The sequence below is a fragment of the Nymphalis io genome, chromosome 20, assembly GCF_905147045.1.
Source record: "Nymphalis io chromosome 20, ilAglIoxx1.1, whole genome shotgun sequence".
NCBI lineage: Eukaryota > Metazoa > Arthropoda > Insecta > Lepidoptera > Nymphalidae > Nymphalis > Nymphalis io.
The window spans coordinates 3,731,040-3,757,192 of record NC_065907.1 but is presented as its reverse complement, the minus strand read 5'-3'; the positions used below and the strand labels follow the sequence as shown (position 1 = coordinate 3,757,192).

General features: G+C 32.5%; 1 protein-coding gene across 2 annotated transcripts in view; it reads left to right on the top strand.

The window, feature by feature from the left end:
- The first annotated feature begins 1,823 nt into the window (after positions 1-1,823).
- Positions 1,824-26,153, top strand: part of LOC126776572 (katanin p60 ATPase-containing subunit A-like 1) — a 34,301-nt gene continuing 9,971 nt past the window's right edge. Inside the window, exons 1-4 of one of the 2 annotated variants that reach the window (XM_050499198.1) lie at positions 1,824-2,281; positions 15,689-15,794; positions 24,294-24,423; positions 25,378-25,532. In XM_050499198.1, the coding sequence (XP_050355155.1) occupies positions 2,090-2,281; positions 15,689-15,794; positions 24,294-24,423; positions 25,378-25,532 (583 nt within the window). In that variant the 5' untranslated portion in view covers positions 1,824-2,089. Of the gene's footprint in view, positions 2,282-14,095; positions 14,333-15,688; positions 15,795-24,293; positions 24,424-25,377; positions 25,533-26,153 lie in introns of those variants that run through there. The other variant, XM_050499199.1, reaches the window with a different exon arrangement.

The following is a 26,153-nucleotide window of genomic DNA, read 5'->3' as shown; positions in this document are numbered from 1 at the left end:
GCAAAAAGAAAAGTGAAGAAGAAAAGCTACGCTGCTCGCTGTCGGCGTATACTAAAAGTCTATTTTTAGTTAAGAGCTGGTCCATTTTGATATCAATTAATTTTAACATGCTCGTCCATGTGAATATGGATAACCCTGAACGACCGCAGCGCACGAGCTCACACTGCAACTACGGATTTGTCTGCGCTTCCACAGACGTCTTCCCACGGCGTGTCAGTGCGCTCGCGTTCGTGTCCGTCCGTAATGTCACGCACCGTGGGCAACCATGTGTCTGCAATTCGATATGCTAAATAAACAATATTGCTACTAAATAATGCTTACCCAATTTCATCACGTAAAAATATATATATTAAGAATATAATATAACTTTTTTTACCCATTTTATTATTAATAATTGTTTTTAATATATTTGCTCGAATTATAGTATTAATTATTATTAAGATACCATGTGTCTCTACTAACCCACATTAGATTAAGAGCTTCGACCAATCAGAGCGTCACGGTAGCATGTGAAAGCGATCCCATGGCGCTCCTCGTTAAGACGGAAAGGGTACCGCTGGTGTTTTAGTGGGTATTCCGATGTTCGGGGCGCACTCGGCGTCTAGGATACCGGTGAGCCCCACATACCCCCCCCCCCCATTGTTCCCGTGGGGGAAACGTGTAAGGAGTTTTTCCAGTGAAAAAAAAGTACCTTCGACCAGCTGTAGGGCATTTACATGTTCTTGCATTTTTTTCTTGTCAATGTGACCAAACTGGTGTGGTGTATCAAACTTAAACAAAATACAATCAGATTAACGATTAAGATTACAATATGTTATCATCAACCACGCTTACAGTATAACGATATTATTTAAAAAAGTAAAGTGAGTGAGTGAGTCAAGTAAATATTCCAGAGCATACCCGCGCCCTCTTCAAAATCAATCAAAGTTAATCTGTAAACGTGATCGATGATTACATATTGTAACTGTATTAATAATCTGATTACATTTTGCCCGAGTCTAAGTTTTATGATATTTAAGATCTATCAATACTGAAAAATATATTATTTAAATTTACGTATTTTAGTACAGAACGGCTATAACTCGCTTGTGATGACAATGGACCTAATCGAGATCGTCACACCAAGAATTAACTAATATTTCACATATCAAAGCAATAACAAACATTGTAAGTAAGAAATATATTTTATACTAATTTTATACTAATATACTTTTTTCAAATATCAACTTGTTAGATACAGCGGCAGAAAACTGCTAAGTGTGGAGCGGTTGCGAATTATTGATTTATTAATGGCAACTTTGTAGTTTTTTTGAAATATAAATAAAATTACACTATAAATGTGAGACAACATTTCAAGAAAAGTATTTAAAAAATTTGTAAAAATCATAATTCAAGCTAAGAATAATATTTTAAATCAATTTATTTTATTTTATTAATGCTCATTAAATACAATAGACATTATTTTACATCACCACAACTACTAATTTACTTTTAATTTATTAATAATGGGAGCATACAGGAAATAAAAACTAATAATACGCAGATAATCTGACAAGAAAATTTTAAAATTTCTTCAAACTATTTGACGTGTCAGTCAATTCAACTCAACTTGTGTATTTGAAGTTTTTATTTTTTAAGTAAAATTATTTACAGTCTTTTTAAATTCGTAGGAAGTAATTATTAATATTAAGATATCTTTAATAAGTAAATAGTATACTAAATACCTAAAAGTATTTTAATATCGTTTTATGATTTAAAGTTCGAATAAGGTTTTTATTAATGGCAAGACTGTTTATTGGCTATTAGAGTGTGTCAGTGTGTGATTGTGATGTGAACAGTCGTCGAATAAAATTGATAAAGTTTGTTTTGTCTGAGAAGTATGAATATCATTTAACAAAATTTCTAGTCGTCATGAGATAATATATTATTAAAATTTAAAAAAATATCATAGTTATAGATGAAAACAAAATATACGATGGAATCGGGTCGTGTTTAATATTAAAAATGAGAAGTGTTCTTGGATAACCGATTGTCACACGCGATTCTATCTCCAAGTAGAAAAATTGTATTTTCTTGAAAGAATCGTTATATGTACGCAGCGGGAATGACAATAATGGCAGTGTCTGTTGGCGAAATTTGCGAGAACACGAAGCTAGCTCGGGAAATGGCATTGATGGGAAACTATGAATCGGCTTTGGTGTATTACGAAGGGACAGTGCAGATGATCCACAGACTCTTGATTACGATTGCGGACCCCACACGAAAGTCCAAGTGGCAATTGGTAAGTACAGCATTAACTAGCAGTACGCGGCTATTGTATGTAATATGTGTGTACCTAAGTTTTATTTTGATACATAATGTTAACCTTGTATGTAGTGTCATTTCCTTATATGATATCTCATTTAATTAGTTTCGCATAATACGGAAGGCCACCCGCGTTCTATAATGGTATTCTTAGATGGTTTGTTTACAGTTGATCTGTGGTATTTTACCTATTTTAACATCAATCTGAATAAGTAAACAATGAGGTTCTTTATAAGTTTTCTATAATTGGCATTTAACTCCACGTAACATGATTGATAAACTTAAACTGTACTGACAACTTATAGAATAAGAAACATATGAATAATATGACAAGTTTATATTTAAGTAATTTGTCACATTCATTAACAATTTAATAAAAAACATGAATTTAAAGTATTTTTCATGTTGTTATATTAGTAATTTTATTTTATTTTAAATCACATCGTAGAACAATCAAATAATATTAAAGAGAATAAAATTAATAAAACATAAAATTATTTATGTATTTGACCTTTCAATCCCCCAAGTTTAACTGTTGCTGAAGTTCATTGTATCATTGATTCGTCACAATTGTAACTAGTTAACTAAGCCCAGGTCAATGCTACCAGATCTGAGTCAGTTAGACACAAATACTTTTTATGAATGAGTAAGTCAGTGAATATACAAAGGGTCCCTTAGCAAGCATGTCTTCAACTTTTTCTTTAAAGAAAAATAAAAATAAAAAATGTCATTGACCTAAGTTTCATAAGCTCGTGATGTCAATGTTTATGTTAATATTCCTCATTGAAATATTTTCTGAGCATAGTTTATAAGCAATGTTAAATTTAACTAAACATGCTAAATTAACTTAATTTATTCTTTTGTCTAATACAAATTTTCTTAATGTGAGATTTAATTATAATATAAAATAAACAGTAACCTAAATGAATGTGAAATGAATACATAGTTAGCACTTAGAAACAAAAAAAATCGAGTATTTTTACTGATTAATTAGGCTTTATTTAAAAAATATTTTCTGTAAAAAATTATATCATGAATTTTGTAACAGAAGTAGTTGATTTAGTAAATAAATAATAGTTTTATCCTCTTTGATACATACAGTTCAATACAGAATATCTCCTCTCCTCCTCTCTGTCTCCAGACATTATTAATTTATTTAAACCAAAAGAATTTACAATATTTTAGTACTGAGACGGGAAGCTCCTCTTTATACCATGCTTATCGAAAAAATGTAAAAACGAAATACTCCATGTTGCTGCTTTCTGGTTTGTGATGTGAGTAAGCAATGTAATATCAATTAATAATATTAAAAACATCTACTAAGGCAAGTTAGTATTCATCTTCATATTTACAAATATAATTGCACAAACTTCACAATTTTTACTTTTCTCTACAAATAATATTCTTAATGAATTTTAACAATAATCTAATTTACAAAACAGCTCTAATAAGTTATAAAGAAGAGAATTACTGTAAGTTCTAGGTCTCAACATACTTTCATTTAATGTTAACCAAAATCAATTCCAAAAAGTGCAATTGTGTGACAGAAAACCATAGAGGCGCTTAATGTTTTATATGCTTAGACTGAAGTGTGGTAATTTGGTTTTAAAAACAGTTAACCTGATTTCTAAGTAATATTATAATTGCATGAGTTTTTAACATTTTCACGTCTCTCAATTCAACAAATCATCATAGTATGTATGTCACATTATCAGAGAGTACAGATAAGTCCATAAGGTACCTAAAACCTGCCCCTCTTAAGGAGATACAGAAAGTTTTTGAATAGTTCCTAATAATTATTTTAATTCCTTTGAAAAAATGTATATGTTGATCTAGAATATCTCAACCTCGTCATCTCGTCGTGACGTGACATTGGCAAAATATTTTGTAGCCATTTGGTAAAATTGAGATAGATATGTATATGACAATTACTCCATAAGCCATGATTTATAAAAATCTAACTCCTGATTTCCTTCCATGCGTGTATCGCTGGTTTTTTAGTGCTTATTCCGATGTTCGGGGCGCACTCGGCGCCTTAAACACCGGTAAGCCCCACATAAACTGTTCCCGTGGGGGAAACGCGAAATGCGTTTTTCCAGCGAGAAAAAAAGGTATTTGGTGCTCTATATTCTCTGTATCACTGAGAACGTGTGTAAAATTTCATGATGATCGCTTCTTTAGTTAAGACGTTTGAGCGTGGCAAAATAATTCAGTTTCGCATTTATAATATGAGTAATGATGATTAGTATTACTATCTACCCCTCGAATTAAGCTTAAACTAGAAACAAAAGCCCAACGGTTCGGGAACGTACCTTCAAATTATACATCGACATCCGTAAACCGCTGCCTTTTTGACACTCTTATTATATTTGTATATTTAAACGAGACCTTACCTAATAAAGTAATTTTTGTCATAACTGTAATTAAACATCATTGAATATTAATTAACATTGCGCAAATATAACAAGTCGCCGGTTCGCCTACGCAAATATATCGGTAGGTACTTGTTTGTGACATTATTTCTTTGGTGACTACACGTAAATGTCGAATCTGTTTTACTGGTGGTAGAGCTTTGTGCAAGCTCGTCTGGGTAGGTACCACCCACTCATCAGATATTCTACCGCAAAACAGCAATACTTGATATTGTTGTGTTCCGGTTTGAAGGGTGAGTGAGCCAGTGTAATTACAGGCACAAGGGACATAAAATCTTAGTTCCCAAGGTTGGTGGCGCATTGGATATGTAAGCGATGGTTGACATTTCTTACAATGCCAATGTCTAAGAGCGTTGGTGACCACTTACCATCAGGTGGCCCATATGCTCGTCCGCCTTCGTATTCTATAAAAAAAAAAAATTCTATATTTTATTTGGAGGGTTATGTCTTAGTATGAAATAAGGGCTAGTTAATTGTTTGCCGAAAGAATCGGTCATGAAATGTACTTCTTGTAAAAACCAACGATTTGTAAAATACTTATTTATTAAATCAAATATATTCAACACTATAAATGTATTATTTATTTTTAAAGACAACGTGAATTGAAGTCGTGTTTGTCTCTCCTACGTAAATTAACTAACTTAAAGATTTTTTAAGACGTAATATGCATAAGGTTTAACAGTGTGTTCTGTAAGAACTCACTTCGTATCTCGCTCGTGAATTCTTGAAAAACGACTTACGGTGATGCGGTTGTTTGATGTGTCTTTCTTTTAAATTATTATTATGTCGCATATCTGACATTTCACGTTCGTATATATCTGCGCTGACTTTCGAGTTTGTTCTTAAATAATAGCTCTAAAGGTCTTACGCCGACTTTCATTTTGAACAAGTTAAAGTATAAATGTTCACTCCTGCGGCAAACAAGCCTTTCTCTCTCGTTTAGGTTAATAAATGAGCTTAATTCTTACTGCTTCCTTATTAACTCAATTCTGTCTTATTATTCATTCACGCGTCTCGAAACGGCAAACGGGGCATAAAATAATCTCCGACGTCATTTACAAATCCACCACTTAAAATATTTTATTTAAATAATAGCTTTTATTTTGCAACAATTTAACAACCAATTTCAATATTTAGTATAAGTTGTATTGTCATCATCACGAAAAATTTCAGCTGAATCAGTTAGGTTAGATAAAAGTTAGTTGCAAGATTTGACCTAAACATATTGACAAGTTAATTAAAACTTTGTAAAGGCAGACAAGCACCTTGAAGTACAACCAGGAAGAGCCTATCTCGACTCACGTACGGTTACAATAATTGGTTACGACTTCTCAACAGTTGACACATTTGCTTGTTAAACATTGACGAAGTAAAAAAAAAACACCAGACCCATTCGTCATAAATATGTTTCTGTGTGTAGCATTCAATATTGAGTCTGAAATCGGATTGTGTTTAATCAGTTTAAAAGGTTAATAACATAGTAATCATTCGTTCTATAATCTCGAATATCACGACTACAATTTTAAGCTATTCTATTGAATTGCTGCCCTGGAATTTAGTTCGGTTATATTTTGGTAGTTTTTCAATTTTATAAAATCGATTCGTAGATTATAATACGTCGTTTATAAATAGGTATTTAACGAAACACTTGTTTTAATGTCCTTGTCATTGCACGATATTTACAGAGGTTTTTTTCTGAGTGAAACCAAACAAAAGCGTTTTACACCTGACTGAATTTACTGTAACGTAACACTATAAATCCAGTCGTGAAACCTTCAGGGTTATTGGTCTATAATATAAAATCTATTTGTGTCAATCTTTTAATGTTTCAATTATCTTTTCTAATTCACTTAATAAATAAATTAAGGAGTAATTATTGAAATGATTTTCACTTTGTTTAGCTTTCATCTTCAATGGATTATTGGGTAACAGTTTTATGATAAACTGGCCCTTGATAATATTTCATACTGTTTAAAAATAAATGGAGCTAAAGCTATCGTTAGCTTTGAGGTGGTGAAGTTAATAATATTATGACTTTTTTAATGAAAGACAATCAAAGAAAATAGCATAGAAAATAGCATATACTAGTAGGCTTTTTTTAAATTAACTCCTTCGTAAAGATTTGGTATAATGTATTACAGGCTTACCAGTATAACGGTTTGCTAATTTTCTCTTTGATTACGTTGACACATTTATCTATAATTCATATACATACAATGTATAATCATAATACATAATAAATAGCCAACATCCATCTTAAGAGTACAGGCCATCATGTGAAAGTTCTGACAAGTCTATCAATAGTTTTTGCGTGAATTCAGAAAAAACTGACACAAAACTTTCTTCTCAAAGTAATGATAGTTTTTTTTTTATTATTAAAGTGGGAAGTTATTTCCGACGAACTATAAGAAGTACGGGACCTAAAATGATCGAATAGCGTGGATAATAGCTAATTAGTAATGGTTTTTATGAAGCCATAAACGAAATTGTAGAGCGTTCATCGTTGAGACGTAGATCCAGTTAATGTTCTTCGAAGTAGATAAGAACAGTTCATTCTATGAGCCGTAATAAAAATCTGCATATTTAATTTGTTAAAGGACTATTATAAAATACAATATATTATATCGTTAATCTTATCTTAATTTGAATAATTTACGATGCGACTATTACTGTCTTAAGACGTCAAAGAGTACGGAATTATATCTTTGATGGGCTTTTATAAGCACTTTTTCTATATAAAAATCTATTATCAAATTCAAAATCAAAAGAAACGTAAATTCGATTTTATTTCCACAGTTGCAATATTAGTAGCTAAACAAAAACGGGTTTGATTCTTAGGATACAAATAAAATACTTAAAACATAATTGCTTAAAATGAGCCAGAGCTGAAACTGGTTTAATGAATCATGACCTATTGGAGCTTTAAATTGTATAAATTATTAAAACCTCACCAGAATCAGTTTAGTTTTATTTTGTTATTCAGTTTGTTACATTTCATTTCAGAAGACTTGATATTCTATATACATTATTTTATATTTTATAAAATATTATTTTCTGGACACTTCAATGAAACGTGGTTCTATAATATTTAATGTACTTTTAGTTTTTTTTTACGAGTTTAACTATATCAAGTTAGTTATATTAGTTTCTGAAAAATGATTGTTAAATATAAGGGTGTTTATAAATTAAATCACCTGAATGTAAAACGCTCATTCTACTATTAGACGTTCTATACTTTGTCATCTTATTTTCCGGCAGCGGAACATCAAAGACTAGAAAGTTAATTGTAGTACATCTCTTATTTAATATGTTGTTTTATTTCTTTACTATACGAATCCTGTGGGTTGGTCTATGTTCGTTATTACTTCATATAAATCTCAATATTAAATTCTAAGAAGATTGACGAAAATAATCCGAACTAAACGTATTCATAACATTTTAACAGACTTTATTAAAGGTTCTCGATTTCTCCGTATAATATATTTGTATGTATATTATATTTATTTATAATATTTTTATGTTGGATTTAGCGTAGATCCCTGGTGGTCCCAGCTCAGTTTCACGGGTACTGGACACTGTTAAGTTTGATTATGAAGCGAAGCGAAGTTGAATATTAATAAAAATATTTTACATACTTTAATGAATATATAGTATGTAATTCAACAATACTATTTATTATGTGTGTGTTTTAGTTAAAAGGCCATTGTCTTTTAATTCGACTTTCACCCCTCGGGAACAAAAACCGCACGTCAACGGGTACATTCGGAATAGTACGTGGACATGCCCCCGGGACGAAATAGAAAACGAAATTGTATTGTTTTAAATTTGCACTTATCACGCTCTTCATTATTGTTCTATGGAAAGACGGTGTTCTCATAAAACGAATTAATTATATACTTTTACTACATATGTCTGAAGTGGTCGGTATCGGCGTGCACTTTTTGTCTTTCCGTGAATTTGCATATTATCACGTCACGTTTTAGCCTCGAACATACATATCTTAATCATATGATTTCATCACTGTCCAATCAACTCAATAATTTATTATTACATTATTACTTTAATAATGTAAACGTCGGAAATGACGTATTATCTATTTATATATAAGGCTTCATGTTTGATTCTGGTGGTAGGGCTTTGTGCAAGCTCGTCTGGGTAGGTACCACCCACTCATCAGATATTCTACCGCAAAACAGCAATACTTGATATTGTTGTGTTCCGGTTTGAAGGGTGAGTGAGCCAGTGTAATTACAGGCACAAGGGACATAAAATCTTAGTTCCCAAGGTTGGTGGCGCATTGGATATGTAAGCGATGGTTGACATTTCTTACAATGCCAATGTCTAAGAGCGTTGGTGACCACTTACTATCAGGTGGCCCATATGCTCGTCCGCCTTCCTATTCTATAAAAAAAAAAAAAAAAAAATTCTGTTCGTATACGTTCAACCATCGTTTATCCGATATTATTGAATCTTTGAATCATTGTTGACAATTGAACGCATAAGGCAAACCTCAATGGTGGCGCGTAAGTGGTTATTAAAAAAGCCATTGAACGCATGTCGGACACCAGCTGGTGAAATTAAGTAACTACTCGTATTCGACCCATTGCTGGGCAAAATATGTATCATGTATCATATCTATTATGGTGGAATTCGGGAGCATATTCAATGTTTACGAAATAAATTTAATTCAAATACTTTACAGATTAGGGCACAGATTATGTCACGTAAAATATAGATATGGACAAATACCTTTCAGTAATTTACATAATAATGATAAACAAAACACAGCTACTTTTTATAAATTATTCTTTTCTTAGTTATCATTAAAGAATTGCGTCAATGTATTGTTATCTCTGCGATTCATCGTGAATAAATTCAACAAAATAATTTCTCTAAACATCCGCTGACGCAGAGGGCGTAGCGTTTTTTCATTCGGAAATGAAATTTCACTCGTAAAGTATTGAAAATGGACTTTGCTATTTTGATGTGTGTGTTCATGTTTCAAATATTATGATTATTATAATTAATATTTCGTATAAAACAAGAGCCGAGACGGCTCGAACAAGAACCAAAGATTATAGGTTCAAATCGGATTAATCGCCGAATATTTTGTGCTTCATTTGTATTTTCATTTTGGATTTGATGGATTTGCAAGAAAACAACTTGGAGAAACTTGCATGTCAAGTCAAATTAAATAAACATCTGTCACATATTTTTGTATGTACCACCTTGTTTTGGAGCAGCGTGATGAGTTAAGCTGTAAATCTTAAAAATAGGAGTAGCACAGTAGTGGGATATTTATTTGAAAAAGCGGAGACGGTCCAGTACTTAGAACTCGGAAATCTTAACCCATGATCGCGGGTCAAGGAAAACATCGCGAGGAAACCTGCAATTGTCTAATTTTGCCACATGTGTATCCACCAACCCGCATTGGAGTAGCGTGATGGAATAAGTTCCAAACCTTCTCTAAAAACGTGAGGTGGCCTTAGCCCAGCAGTAGGACATAGGCTGTTACTATGACTTTACAAATCGTTTCAGGCAGTGGAATGTTTCGAGTTTGTATTTTACAGAAGAGCCTTATAGTTCGCTATTACATATTTGTCTTGCAAATACTTAACGAATGAATATAAATTTTATTTCTCAATAAATATGCAAATTTTGTATTCAGTACTCTTTGATCATTGCTTATATGTATAACTAATTGTTATGCATACATTGTATCTATTGTCAAGATTTATATATTTCAAAGAATTTCCTTGTGTCATTTGTTTTCTCGAAGAAGTTTTTATTTAAATATTAGTTTACGCAGTTTTTTTTACAATTTGGTAGAATATTGAGACAATTTTTTTATGGGAATTGCAATTTTTTTTTCAAAATGTTCGATATTTTGGTGTTGAGTTCTAAACGTATGCTTGCGTCACTTTAACATCTTGTCTGATGAGACTATATTATGTACTGTTATGTACTTAAGAGAGTAATTTGTATCATTTGTTGGATCAATTTACTAATAAAATTTTAAGATGTTACACTATATTTGACATCTTGCAAAACCCGTGCCTTTGCGGTCATGGATTTCGTTATGTGACGTAAATCCTTCAAAATTTGCCATTTTAACGTACACGCTATTGGAATTATACATATAAAATATTTAAATTAGAGCACCGGTAGTCCAGCTTATTATATTAAATATATATGTTAAAAAGAGCACTTAAAAATGGCAGTCATTTTAAAATCACAGGCAGACACTTCAATTTTATTCATTGGTATACATTCAATACATTTTACTTGGTGTGGAGGGCCTTGTACATAAATGCCTAGATTTTTTTTTAGCTTTCTTTAAATGGCAAAAATTTGTATTGCCTTATTTCGATTTGATGGGTAAGTAGGCCAGTGTAATTACATACAACATTTAAGTTAATTCCCTAGCTTGGTGGTGCATTGGTAATGTACGGAATGACATCACAAGTTGGCAATATCTATAAGCGATGACCACTTACCATCAGATGAACCATCTACCTGTTAATCTGACTTTTTTTATTTTAATTAAAATTTGCTTTGTACTGTAGTAGTATAATATATATGCAAGCTCTCTAATAGCAGTATCGCCATTGTTCTAGTATTACGAAGTCATTGTGCATTGTATATTATGCAATACATATTATTTAGTTTTGTATTTTTTTGCTTACTCAATTAAATAGTAGCCGTGGTCTAATGAGCATAGTGTGGTGAGACTAGTATGTGTCTCTAGTTTTGTTTCTGTAATGTAATGTCTGTATGTAGTTTGTGGTAAGAACTTTGTGTAACACCAACTCGTTAGATTTTTTTTTTTTTATATCCTGGGACATTTTGCACACACGGCCATCTGAGCCCAAACTAAGCTTGTACAAAGCTTGTGCTATGGAAACCAGACAACTGATATACTACATATACTACTTTTGTTTTGTAAATACATACTCATATAGATAATTATATATGTTAGTTCATGCACACAAATGTCTGTCCTGGGTGGGAATCGAACCCACAACCTTCCGCGTGAAAGGCAAGTATCTACCAACCACGCGACCCGTCTCGTCGATATTCTATCGCTAAACAGCAATACTTAGTATTGTTGCAATCCGGTTTGAAGGGTGAGTGAGAGTCAGTGTAACAACAGGTACAAGAGCCATAACATCTTAGTTCCCAATGTTGGTGGCACATTGGCGATGTAAGGAATGGTTATTATTTCTTACATCGCCAATGTTTATATACAGTGGTGACCAGTTTTCATCAGGTAGCCCATTTGCCGGTCTGCCTGCCTATAACAAAAAAAAGATAAGTATAGAGATGTATTTTCTAAAGGAAGGACGAACGTGACATAATTATAGGTATACTAATTCGTTACGGCTCACATTGGAATGTTGGAATGGTATTTCCTGAGAGGAAACCAACGCGACAACATAAATAAAGATGCACAACGGATACACTTGAATATGACGACGAAAATAAGAAAAATTACGACACAAACGACTCTATATAGTGAATTACAATCGAAGGAGTAACGATAAATCATAATCAAGTGAAATTTACATATTCAAAGATTTGCTAGTACCTCTGCTATATAATGCGCTACAAATTGTTTTCTATAGATATATATTTTTGTGTAATAAATAAGTCCTGGGACATTTTTAACACACGGCCATCCGACCCCAAATTCAGCTTGTAAAGAGCTTTTACTATGGAAACCAGACAACTGATATACTACATATACTATTTTCCTTTTGTAAATACATACTTATATAGATAATTACACCCAGACTCAGGACAAACAGGCATGTGCAGTGCATGACACACAAATATCTGTCGATGATCGAACCCACAACCTTCGGCGTGAGAGGCAAGCATCCACCAAACAAGGCAACTGGCTCGTCAATAATAGAACATTATTCCACATAACAATACATTATGAATACTATAAATTACTTAAGATCTCTTCCAAATTCACTGTTATATATTTTGCTTTACTCCTCCAGTGATTGAAATAGGCTATATACTATCACTCACAGAGTTTACAATAAGTTGTCGATCGACAGAATTGACAGTATATAAAGTGGTTCTTTGTGTTTGAAATCACGAACTCCGATTATGGATTTTACGATACGCACTGCGTCTGTTGAAAAGTTCGATAACCTATAACATTAGGAAAGTGATCGATGTTATTATATCGTCTAAATCTATCACAATTTATTACAACGCCTCGCTTCTGCTGAATGTAAATATTCACAAATGTTTTGCTTAAGTTATATACATCTGCCTATATTACCATAAAGTGTTTAACTAATGACTTACTCGGTACGCAATGTGCACTCGACTTTAGCTCTACTCGCCATTATACTGAATGATATACTGATTTTAAAATCCGAGTTTATTATAGCTCAAATTAGTGCAATATGTTATATCTTTTATTACTAGTAGTTTTAATTCAATTTATAAATATATGTTTCGTAAATAAACTTCACTTTGGTCGCTGCGGTTTCTCTGTTTTGTCGGAACTATCATCCGGGAACTATTGCTTTGTATAAATACATATTAAATATGTATGCCAAATGAAGTACATGTTTAAGTACGTAATATTTTTGAGAGAGGTAAAGGGGTGGCTCAGAAGGATAGGCTTTGAGTCACAGTTTAGGTCACCTAGTCTAATTCGGTGTCTGGATTGTCGCCAAGCATTTGTTCTATTGTGGCGTCCGTTCGTCATGGATGTTCGTATAGTCACGCATGTTGATAGCATTCGGCTGTCGGTCTGCAGGCGAGTTCGTTGAACCTGCATAATTTATGTCGGTCGCGTATCGTCCGGGGGTGTATCTTATCTTGCAGTATGCGTTTAATAATATGCAGTTTATAGATTAATATTATATGTTAATATTAGTGTAATAATTTTCCTCAACGTTGTGATTCTCTGTCTCAGTGCCGTAATAGTGAATTCGTTTTCTATTTTTGGTAATTATCCTATCATTCATTTGTAAGTGCAAAATGTGTATTTGAAAAATATATTTATGTGATAAAAGTGAAGATTTTTCATCAGCATTAAATAGTCTTATAGTCCCATAAAATCGGATCGATAAAATAATAAATTCCACGTTTTCACCAACATCGTAACCTATACTTAATACCTAGAACAAATTAAACTTGTACAAACGTGATGTTGTTCAGGACTAAACGCGCTCGACGCCGAAACGTTTTAGTTACACGCTCGCTTTAAGCGATACAGTCAATCTTCAACCAAAGCTACAAACTATGTGGGTAGTTTTAATCGCCGCATATTAAACACCCTCTCAACATAGCCATTCCTTAAAGAAACTCGGTCAAGGCGGTCGGAATAATATTTAATATTTATATATTTTAATGTCTCAACTCGATGAATTGAACATTCTGTGTGGGAAGTGTTTTTTTTTAATTATTATTAGCTGTGTTAATCGTGTGAGATATTAAATTTCGCTTTTGTGTATCAAGGAAATTACTCATGTCTGCATTGTTGTTCGTCGTCCATTGTGTGCTATTTGACACTGTACTTTCTGTGAAATGTGTTGGAAATTCGCGCAACAATCGACAGAAGCGCGGTTTGTTGTGACTGTGACTAATTAATTTTCTTTTTTGCAACAATATAACCCGTTCTGTAGTTACGTTTTTTTTTTAATAGTAAAATTACTTTATAATATTAAACTTCCAGAAGCAACGGTATTTTATAATTTAAATGATTGCTTTACGTTCATTATTACAAAGTAACCTAAAAAGACTTTTTTGACATTAAAGCGTTAATTATAATTAATATGAAGTGATTTCCGAGAAACCAACTGTATTTCTTTATATGGTTGTTTTTATAAGGCCTTGACTTACTTTTTTATAAGCGACCTTAATAATTTACATATGACATTAAGAAATTAATCAAGTTACAACAAATATATGCGTCTGAATACTTAAACATGTGGTTTATTCATTGTCGTGCGTTCAAATACAAAGTAAATAAAACCTAGCACTTATCTAGCCGTAGTCTAGATAGTCTATGATAATATGCTACTAATTAATTTTCATCCAATGTCTTGCTCTTATAAGTACATATTACTAAATCCAATCTAATCGACATATATAAAATGCAGGAGAATTTTTTTCTTATAATTATTAAACCCCAAAATTCCATTATGATAAACATTTTTAATGTTTATTTTCTATTGCTTAATAGTAAGTTAAAAATATTCGTACGCGGTATTCAATTAAATTTGTTAGAATCCATGTATTACGAAATACGATATTAATTTACTGCAAAGACAGTAATTTTAATGTGAAAAGACAAACGTAACGTTTTGCTAAGTATTATGTTTATTTTAATTACAAATATGATAGCTATAACGTAATATTGATTTTACTTTAAAAAAAAAACTTGTTAAATTTTTCTACGCTATTTAAATAAAGAATAAAAATTTATATTTAAATAAATAATAGACATGTTAGTCCTTTGACTATTGAAAGTCCACGCAAATGTATTGACGGTCATTGCTCCTAATAATAATAGGAAAAATATCGATTTGAGGAACATTTATAAATAAGGTAACAAGTAGCCTTGAAATGTCACTATGCTGGACAAACACCTCTTCTGCTTCGCTTAGAAGAAGATAAGGAGTTTATTCCGACATTCTGCTTTACATATTTTGCAGGATTTCGTCCAACATATAAAAAATTGAATAAAATCTCAAATTGAGCTCTTAAAATTCAGTGATGCATCCGTGGATTTGATTTCGCTTCGATTGAGATTTACGTGTTTCGCCCACTGAACCATCTCACTCAAATACTCAACATATGACGTTTAATAATTGAAATATTTATTTGTTCAAAATATTAATAAACTAGATATTTTTAATTATATTTATGTAAAGTTTGTTTCCCTAATAAATAAATAAACTAAATATTTTATGATACAGGTTCAAAAGCAGATGGCGCGGGAATACGAGCAGCTGAAAGCGACAGTGGCAACCCTACAGATGTTCCAGCATGAAGGCGAGAAAGCCATCACACCATTGACCACTGGTAAGTATTATTTCACCCTATCGCCCATTATATATATAAGTTCCTATTCGGCCTATATATATACACAAATTCCTAATCTCGTTATTAATGTATGCCGCTCACAAATTTTAATTCTCTTAATTTAATCTTCTTTGTAATACAGTTCTTCTGTACGCGTGTATGTCACTTAGGAGGTGCCTAAGCGGCTGAACCGATTTTCATATTTTTGTGTTTAAGTACGTTACTGGATGTATTAAATTGGACTCGGTAGGTGGCGCTAAGATCGGGTTTAAAGATTTTAAAAACATACATAAAATTCTTATAAATTCACCTAAACGAAGTTGGGACTTATTTAATATATAATATTACGATGTGATAAGTTCGTTTCAGGCTTAAATAAAGAAACTCAAAGTACAAATATATAAAAATTCATTTTTATTTTTATAGAAGATATATAAATAGTCGCAGCGCACGGTGAACAATTTTATGTTATTTGATCAATTAGAAAAATAACATTTTTTTATTATGTCGTGAACTTGTACATAGGAAACAAGAATTTCCTACAAATTTTAATCGTAATTCCTACATAGTAACCTTTAGAAGGTTTTATATAATCGATTTTTATTTCCCGTTCGTCTGTCACATCATAGTTTATACTGTAAAGTTCTCGGTAGGATATAATTAATGCAAGAAACACAACCTCGGTACAGAGAACAATCGGACTTAACACATTCACATACAGCTCGTAACGATTGTTAGCCAAAACGATAGTTTCCATTCTAGGGCTGGTGGCGATTGTGATCATAGCTCGTTAAACACTGACGTATTTTATTAACACCCACTTTAATGTTTTTTTTTCATTTCATTATTTGGGTCATTGCTTTTTAATGTTTATACAGATTATTGAAAGTATTTTTTTTATTATTATTATTGAATGTAGGAAGGTTGTTAAGATTTGACTATCTGCTGATAAGTCAACACCCATAAACATGGGTGATATAAAAATATTAATCATTACATTCACCGCACACTCATCGCCAACCTTAGGATCTAAGATGTATGTCCCTGGTGGTATACTGACTCATTCATCTGTCAAATCGAAACACAGCTATAAATGTTATTTCTGTTTGAAGTCCTATAAAGTGGTACCAACCGAGTTGTCAACAATAATTTTTCATTTGAATTAACATTTAAAGGCAACATCCCTCAAAACAGCGCAACACCTTGAGTCTGTTTTGAAAAGTTCCAGTACTAATATATGTAGATTTTACGACAATGTCTGTAATATAACTCGAAATCTCTAATTAAAAATTGAATTGTAACTGCAACTATGACAATCATAATATACTTGTACAGTCTCATGTACTTGACCCTTATACTAGCCGTGCCGTGCGCTATACATGCTCTGTTGGGTGACATTTATGATTTCTGCATCATCCTCGATAAAAGGATTATCAAACGCATAAATAAGATTACAAATCGAACCGGTTGGTGCAGAGATTATGCTCTGATTTTCAAGGACTTCATTTGAAATTAAATTGATAAAAAAAACTGTTTCTTTTTAGTGCGTTTACTTAAGTAGGATAATTTAAAATTAAAATAAACGACGCAGTGCAGATAGCGATTGTTTGAAATCTTTGTACAAGCTTTTTAACTTAGCTAATGAACAGCTAAATGAATATTATAAATATACTGCGGTAACCATGCGGGCATGCCGTTTGCGTCTTACTTCATACGTTGATTGTATATCGTATTATGTTTTAATATAATAAACATTTTTATAACATAAAATTAACGTTTAACGATTTGCTTCCTCGTTTCTGATACGCACCGCCAAGATCTGGAATACCCTCCCGACCTCCGTTTTCCTACCTACACCTACAATATGGGTAGCACCTACCTTCAAGTCAAGAGTGAATAGGCATCTTCTAGGCAAGCGCGCTCCACCTTAGACTATATCTTCACTTTCGATCAGGTGTGATAACAGTCAAACTAGCCTAGACATTTAAAAAAAACACTTAAGAGTAACAATAACGTTGAGTAAACAAAGTAGCAATTCGGTATGAACAAACTCGAAACTAACCGCAGAACACAATCTTGATGCGTCCGAGTGTGATAAATATACCAACCAAACCTTTAAACTTTATAATGTTTATACATTTATCAAAATAACACATCACCGTGAGCCGGTTTTGTAGTTAAGTTGCCCAGGTATGGAATAGCAGATTTAGTTTTACTAATATTCTTTAAAGAAAAGAAGAATGTCCTATGGACTATATATAATTTATCCAGATTTTCTAGATACGTCTGCAATAAACAAGTTACTATCAGTTCATTTTGTGGAAGATATATATAAACTAATTTGTAATATGATGTCTTTTTCTTTTCGCTAGAAACTTCGTTATGAAAAATATGGTAGTAAGTCTTAAGTATTTAATAAACAGCAATACAGCCTTTTATACCATTCGTCGGTATTTCATAGTAATGCAGAGCTCCCATTTGGTATAGTACTATCAGGTATTCTACCGGTAAACGGCGCTATTGTTATCAAGAATAAACCAAACATACCGCCTTAGATACGAGCACGAAGTGAGGCCTCGATGCTCGTATACGACCGTGGCGATCTGATAAAACTACTTTCCAATCTGCATGTTCTGCGATAGTCCATACTCCTACAGCCATAATCTACTCTTCTATGAACTATAACCTTTATTTGCATACATCTAAAGCGTACTTTTCTGTGTAAATTTGATTTATGAACTACGATAACTATATAATCATTTTTTCTTTGCATTATAACCTCTCTTATGATGGAGTTAAAGACTAGTTTTGAATATTTCTTTGATGTATTCTGCTACTCTTCTATGTAGTGTTTGTAATTTTTTTTCACTGTTTTAACCTTTACATATGCTTGTCAACTATTAGCTGTGTTCGCTGTTTGTGTTTAATACTTGTGAATGGAATGAATTAACGTTCAATATATTATTCGTGTTTTTATAATATTGATATGCAGACCTTATAAAGGACCTTTTTTATTGCTACATATTGCAGAACTGAACATCTCAATTTGACAAAAAATGATTGTGTCAAAAGTGTTAGCTTAGTTTAACAAAACACAGTACTATTTAACATTTACTTCGGACATTACAAGACAACAATTAGTTTGCTATGCAAACAATAATAGATAAATTTTAAGTATTTTTTAATTTAATAAATTATCGATAGTGTAAACCAAAAAAAAAAGAATAAAGAAAATATAAAATCAATAATAAAAAATAGTAAAAATTAATTGACAAGGACAGAAAAAAAAAAGTAACAGAATGAGACGTAATTCCTCATTAAAGTTTTATGTAAATAAATTATTCTACATTGCACGCGATTTATTATGCGTCAATGATACTAACCTAAAAGCCTTCACCCAAGTGCGTTGTTGGCACTATTCAAATTTTCAGCTCGAGATCGAATGATCGATGCGTGAACGCACAGATTACAAATAAAACCAAACATTAACTTTTATACATAAGATATTTAATATTTATTTATTATTAAAAATATATTAATTGATTTCAATTTGCAATTATGTATGTTGTAAATATATAATTGAAAAAAATGATAATTAAAATTAATTGAAACAAAATGTTGTAAATTATTAGCTTCAATATTTCCTCCGTTATTTTCCAATTTTAATTTGCGTTATTTTTCAAGTATTTCCCAGAAGCGTTTAAATGAACAAACGTAAGCCCTGTTTATTTTAGCGATAAGATAGTTATAGTTTAAAGGATTACACTTACAATTATTGTAGTACCTATTTTCAGCTCGATTAGACATTTGTCATTAAATTTAATTACAGGCACAAGAGACATAAAATCTTAGTTCCCAAGGTTGTTGGCGCATTGGCTATGTAAGCGATGGTTGACATTTCTTACAATGCCAATGTCTAAGGGCGTTTGGTGACCACTTACCATTAGGAGGCCCATATGCTCGTCCGCCTTCCTATTCTATAAAAAAAAAATTGATATAAAAGTTTATTATTAATAACCTTAATAAAATTATGTTTTTATTAAATTTTGACGTACTATAACCCCGATTGCAGGTGAGAGCAATAGAGAGATAGTCTTGAGCCTCAGAAGTTCTTTTTCAAAATATAATTAGAAAAAACATCTTCCAAAAGATGTCAAAGAGAAAAAGAACAATAAAAAAAAAAATTTTTTTAATGTATAGATTCAGCTTAAACTTTTAGTATAACTAGTACTATAAAAGATGCCTTTTACCCCTCCAAACTTCATAGACGCATAAATAAATCGGTGCTTGGGCATTGCGTATAAAGATCGGAATGAATTTCCAATCTTCACGGCGATGTGCAAGCACTTATCAAGATTGACTTGAGATGCTGCGGCTGCACTATTGCGGAGATTCGATGCGGCAATTTTCTCATACTCGACCGGTCATTTTATCGGTGCAGTCTAAAGGCAATGAAAGTTTTTTTTTTATCATATATTCGGGTTTTGACCGTGATCTTAACTTGTGCCTTACGATTCGATTAGAGTGACGTCTGTCATTGTCATGAGTTGCTTAGGAGTTCGTTTAATTCATCGAATTGAATTACATTTTTATTTCTTCTATATGCTGTTTCCAGGCAGCGTAGTATAATATATAAAATAGTACAATATGCATCGTAAAAGTTTAAAGGGTGCTGCTATTCCTAATATGGAAATAAGTGAGTGGATTGCAGTATCAGACTCGACTCGAAATGATTCTAGAGAGGCGAGACCAACAATATTTAATACCTAATATATATCGCCAAATAGAAACACTTACTATTGTTGTGTTCCGTTTGAAAGTGTGAATGAGCCACTGGAGCTACAGGCACTAGGGACATAACATCTTAGCTAGGCATATGGGTGATGTATAGAATGGTTAATATTTCATACGTTGCCATGTCTACGGACGATGGCGTCCACTTGAGCTCATCTGCCCGTTCACCTACCATAACCGTAACCGTAACAGCTTGTGAATGTCCCACTGCTGGGCTAAAGGCCTCCTCTCCTCTTTTTGAGGAGAAGGTTTGGAGCTTATTCCACCAAGCTGCTCCAAAGCGGGTTGGTAGAATAGATTTTCAGTGAAATTAGACATGCAGGTTTCCTCGCAATGTTTTCTTTTACCGTAAAGCACGAGATGAATTATAATCACAAATTAAGCACATGAAAATTCAATGGTGCTTGCCCGAGTTTGAACCCACAATCATCGGTTAAGATTCACGCGTTCTTACCACTGCGCCATCTCGACGTTCGCCTACCTATATTATATAAAAGACGCTTCATGTTACAACCGGTAGCTTTATGTGTTTTCCATACATTGAGAAACTGAACCCAGACACCCCGAGTGTCTGGGTTCAGTTTCTCAATGTATGGAACCAGCCACCTTAAAAGCTAACCAAAATCAACGAGCCAGTTTATTATTATTATGTATAAATATGTAGTTGATACTTGCTAATCTTTTTTCGTATTAATTAAAACTGTGACCTTAAATCTCTTAGCAGTTAGCACTTTGCATAATGAAGAAGCGCTCTTTAAAGCCACGAGCTTCGTTCACGTAGAAATCATTATTTTAATGTTTATATATATTATAATATATAATAGGAGTAATGAGACAAAATTGTTACGACATTCTTTAATTTAAATTATATGTAGATGGAAAGTCGTTTTTGTCTTTTATTTATATTTTAATGATTGGAATATTCAATAGATATGTTGAAGCCTTATATATACATAAATATACTTTTAACCGACTTCAAAAAAGGAGAAGTTCACATTTTTTTATGTTACATTAGCACTTCGTCATTTATTAATCAAAATTATTTGTTTTATTTGGTTATGCTTCCCGTTTGGTCGAATTTAAAGAAAAAAATAAAAGAGAAATTTTCCCCAATGTTTTTTGAAACTGTGATATGCGTAAGATTATGATGATAGTTTTATAAATTTAAATACATCTAAAGTGTAGTTTAGTAGTAACTAAAGGCGGTTTTACGCGCATTAATTTTGTATTCATGGAATTCTAGCAATATGTTACAACGGAATGTTGTATATTACAACGGAAGCAAAAAAAAAACGCCTTATCTCTGAGAGTTTCGATTCCTAAAACAATAGCAAACAAACATGTGCGTAATCTTTAAGTTTTTATAACTTTTGTCACACACACACAACTGATTTTAAAGAAATAAACGGTAAATAATTTTGTTATATTTTTGAAGATTAGTCCTGGACATACAGACAAAAATAGTTATAATGATTTCTGACAATATATTCCATGTTGGACATATCTCAAATCACAGAGACATTTTTTTGTATAGATAAAATAGGAGTGATTACAAAATTAAACAAAATAAAAATAAGAATCGGTCTAATAACCCGTTAAGAATGAAAACAGTATGAAGTGATCCCATGAATCAACACCTAAAGACACCATTAAAGCTAATTAAAGGACGGGACTCGGTATGTCGAGAATAAATTCAAAGAGTCGAGATAGCCTTTTAAAGTGACGTTCATCCGGTGCACGGTATTTACATGGATTTTTTTAGAGTAGCTATAAGGATTACGTATCGAGCAATTCTGTGAGTCAACACGACAGTCGTTTTACTTGGAAATGCGTTAATATTGAATTCTCAGTACGAACGTTTGGTTTGAATAGCTTTTTAATTTGAAATCAGTTATTTTCAGTTTTTTTTTTTTTTTTTTAAATCCGATTAGCAATAATGAAGTAATTGTTTTGTATTGAAGGAGTTATTGATGATATATGTTCTGTTCCTTTTAAGTTTTTTCAGATGTTACCTTGACAATAGTTCAACATGATATGTTCAATCTTGCTTGTTCGCATCTCCTTTTTTTTTTTTTTTATAGAATAGGAAGGTGGACGAGCATATGGGCCACCTGATGGTAAGTGGTCACCAAACGCCCTTAGACATTGGCATTCTAAGAAATGTCAACCATCGCTTATAGCCAATGCGCCACCAACCTTGGGAACTAAGATTTTATGTCCCTTGTGCCTGTAATTACACTGGCTCACTCACCCTTCAAACCGGAACACAACAATATCAAGTATTGCTGTTTTGCGGTAGAATATCTGATGAGTGGGTGGTACCTACCCAGACGAGCTTGCACAAGGCCCTACCACCAGTAATATAACGAAAATCCTAAAATATAACGAAACAATTGAATATATAATATCTCCTAAAATATAACGAAACAATTGAATATATAATGGTTTATAATGAGTGTTTAAATAATTTCTAGCTACTGAGCAACCATGTCTTCAAAAGTTGTCATAAGTTAAACCCGCGTTTTCTAAAAAATGGTTGTGGCTTATGCTAGGAATGGGTATGATAGTAGGTTAAAGGGTCAAGACTGAAACTGCAATGTTGACATCGCTAGTCGACCTATAGCGCTGTTCTATAAGAGCAAACTCGAAACTCACCGCATATATCGATCATGAAATGTCAAAAAGTGATATGGGACATTGACCATAATAATCATAAAATATCAAGAATACACGCATCAAAATGGTATATCAACGTGAGTCGGTTGTCAATTACATTTAACTCGTGAGCAATGAAGTGTTCTTACAGAATATCACTGCTGTATATCGTATGAGTACCATACCATGAGAACAATACCTGAAATAGAAAGGATCCTTATTTAATAAATATAGAGATACCTATCACACTAGCAACGAAAAAAAATGTTTTCTTAACTAAACAAATACCCTTAAATATTGTACTCTGATTTGAAATTAAAAAATATATATAAAAGTAGTTAATAAATTAATTTGGATATAAAATTTAACACTTGATATTGTTGCCGTGTTTATCTCTTTCAAAATTAGCGGTATTCGAATGAAAGAGAATTTGTGCTTCTTGTATTGTAATTTTTATGGATAAGCGAAAGTTGATTTAGTCGGATTAGTGTATTTTATTCACTACATATGTATTAACGGCATTGGCGATTTCGTAAGATGTTGAAAAACTAGTTGAAATTTTTAATTTAATTTCTTTGATATGCATTATATTTAATATTATTAAAATTATACAAGAATTATGTCTTAAGATCGGGATGGTTGAAAGATCGTGATGGTTGGCGTTCTATGTATGAGGCTTTCGTCCAGCAGTAGACGGCAAAAGGCTGCAAAAAAAAAATGTCTTAAGTGAATACACGTAAATGTATTTATTCAAGTAATAATCTGTGCATGTCCCACTGGGTGAAGGTGGTTAAGATCTTTTTCAACTAAGGTCTAGTGCAGTATGCATGTAAATGTCGCAGAATTTCATTTGACACGTACAGTTTTTTCGTACATGTTTTCTGTCACCGCAAAGAACGAGATTCTTTTCTTAATCTCTTTTTTTTCTACCAGATATTTACCTCCATTATCCACTACGTTATTTCTTTCTACTGTTTAATTAAGTTGCACCTTTTTATGTTATAAATTTAGATTATTCTCAGACGAAGTTAACGATGTATTTTCTTTCAGCGTTTGAAGATCTGCCAACCCGTGATCAAATGTGGGGCCCGGCGCCGCATGAGATAGATCCGGACATCTGGCCTCCGCCGCCCGACCGCGACCCCACAGCCTGGCCGTCCCCTACCAGCGTCGAGCACAAGTTAGTTAATAACGAATGTACCATACAATTATAAACGTTTTAATGTATATTGCGACTGTTTTTTGTGTTTATGTTACGCGTTATAATCGTTGATTATGGACCAATATTGATGTGTCTTCTTTTATTGAAGACTACAGTCTCCAAACTTTCTCCTTTTAAAAAAGGAGAGGAATTACTACTACTACTACTATAGTATCTACTTCCAGTGTTAAATACCAGTAATTTTATTCAATAAACATATTTATTAGGACTCTATTAAAAAAAAACCTTAGTGTTTATGATTAACATCAATGATTTTGAATTTTACGGGACATCACGATGTCACTTTCTAGTCATCATTGACCCGAAGTAATGTGAACTTAATTAAATTTCTCCTCAAGAAAATGAGTTAAAACAAGTTCCTCAGATCGATGTCTAGATTCATAATACATATATGGATAAAACGACTACGAATGCCAAGATCAATACGGGTTACGGTCAGCTTTTTTTTTTAACTATCACGTACGAATAGCCTCGGAAACATACCAACACAATTTCTAAAACAAAAAAAAATTAAATTCCGTTTTTGAAGTGAACTTGCATGAACCTTCTAAGCAAAAAGGAAGAATAGCGAAAACAAAATAATAATAATGCTTATTTTTGTTTATAAAATAGGAAGGACGGGCAGATGAGGCCATCCGATAGTAAAGTCACCATCGTATGTAAACATTGGCGCTGAAAAAAATATTAACCATTGTTTGCATTTGACCGTGAAAACTAAAATGTTATGTCCCTTGTGCCTGTAGTTACACTGGCTCACTCATCATTCAAACCATTCCTCCATTGTTGTTTGGTGGTTGAATATGTGATGAGTTGGTGGTACCTGCACAAAGTGCTACCACCGAGTAATATATGTTAATCTCCCGCTGGTATTGATGTTTTCCAGAATATTCATAATAAACTTCAATTCTTTAGAGGACCTCCGGCAATGAAATCCGCAAGAAACAATCCTCGTAACAACAGAATCGCAGACAACAAGAAGACGACCGGCCCTCGGAACGCGACCACATCACAACGAAAGACTTCAGACGTCAGGAATCCTAGAATAAACACGAGCAAAGGGCATAGCGGTAAGCCGAACCAGTTAACACGATATAGTCATACTACAGCCAGCTTGTGAAAACGGCTTCCTACACAAATAACCAGTGTAGCGTCAAAATTGTCTTATTATAAAATTGTATTTAGATTTAAACGTGACTATTTATGCGGGCTGGTGTTAAAATGTCCAATATATATTCGAGTAAAATGTAAACCACATTTGACATTTGCCAAAACATTTAAAAATTAAAAAAAATTTTTTACGCTTAACATTGCTTACATACCAACAATATTACGCAAAATGCATATGTTATATAAATCAACCAATATATGTTCATTGTCCAGTCAAGGGTTGATTATGGCCCATTGATATAATTGGCAACAGGAAGACATAATAATAAATTAATAAAGTTTTTTTTAATGTCATATACATATAAACCATATATTATATAAAAATGTTTACTGTGCTGTAGACAACATTTTCTTAACATTGGGTATTAATATTGGGTATACTAGTGAAGTCGAATGTACAAAATTTAAAACAAAAATTGTCAGAAAATGAATTGATGGAACGCGCTTGTGCGATCAAGCGCAGCGTTAGCGCCCGCACGGAATCATCTTTAAAGCTAACGTCACCCTTTGCCAATGATCAA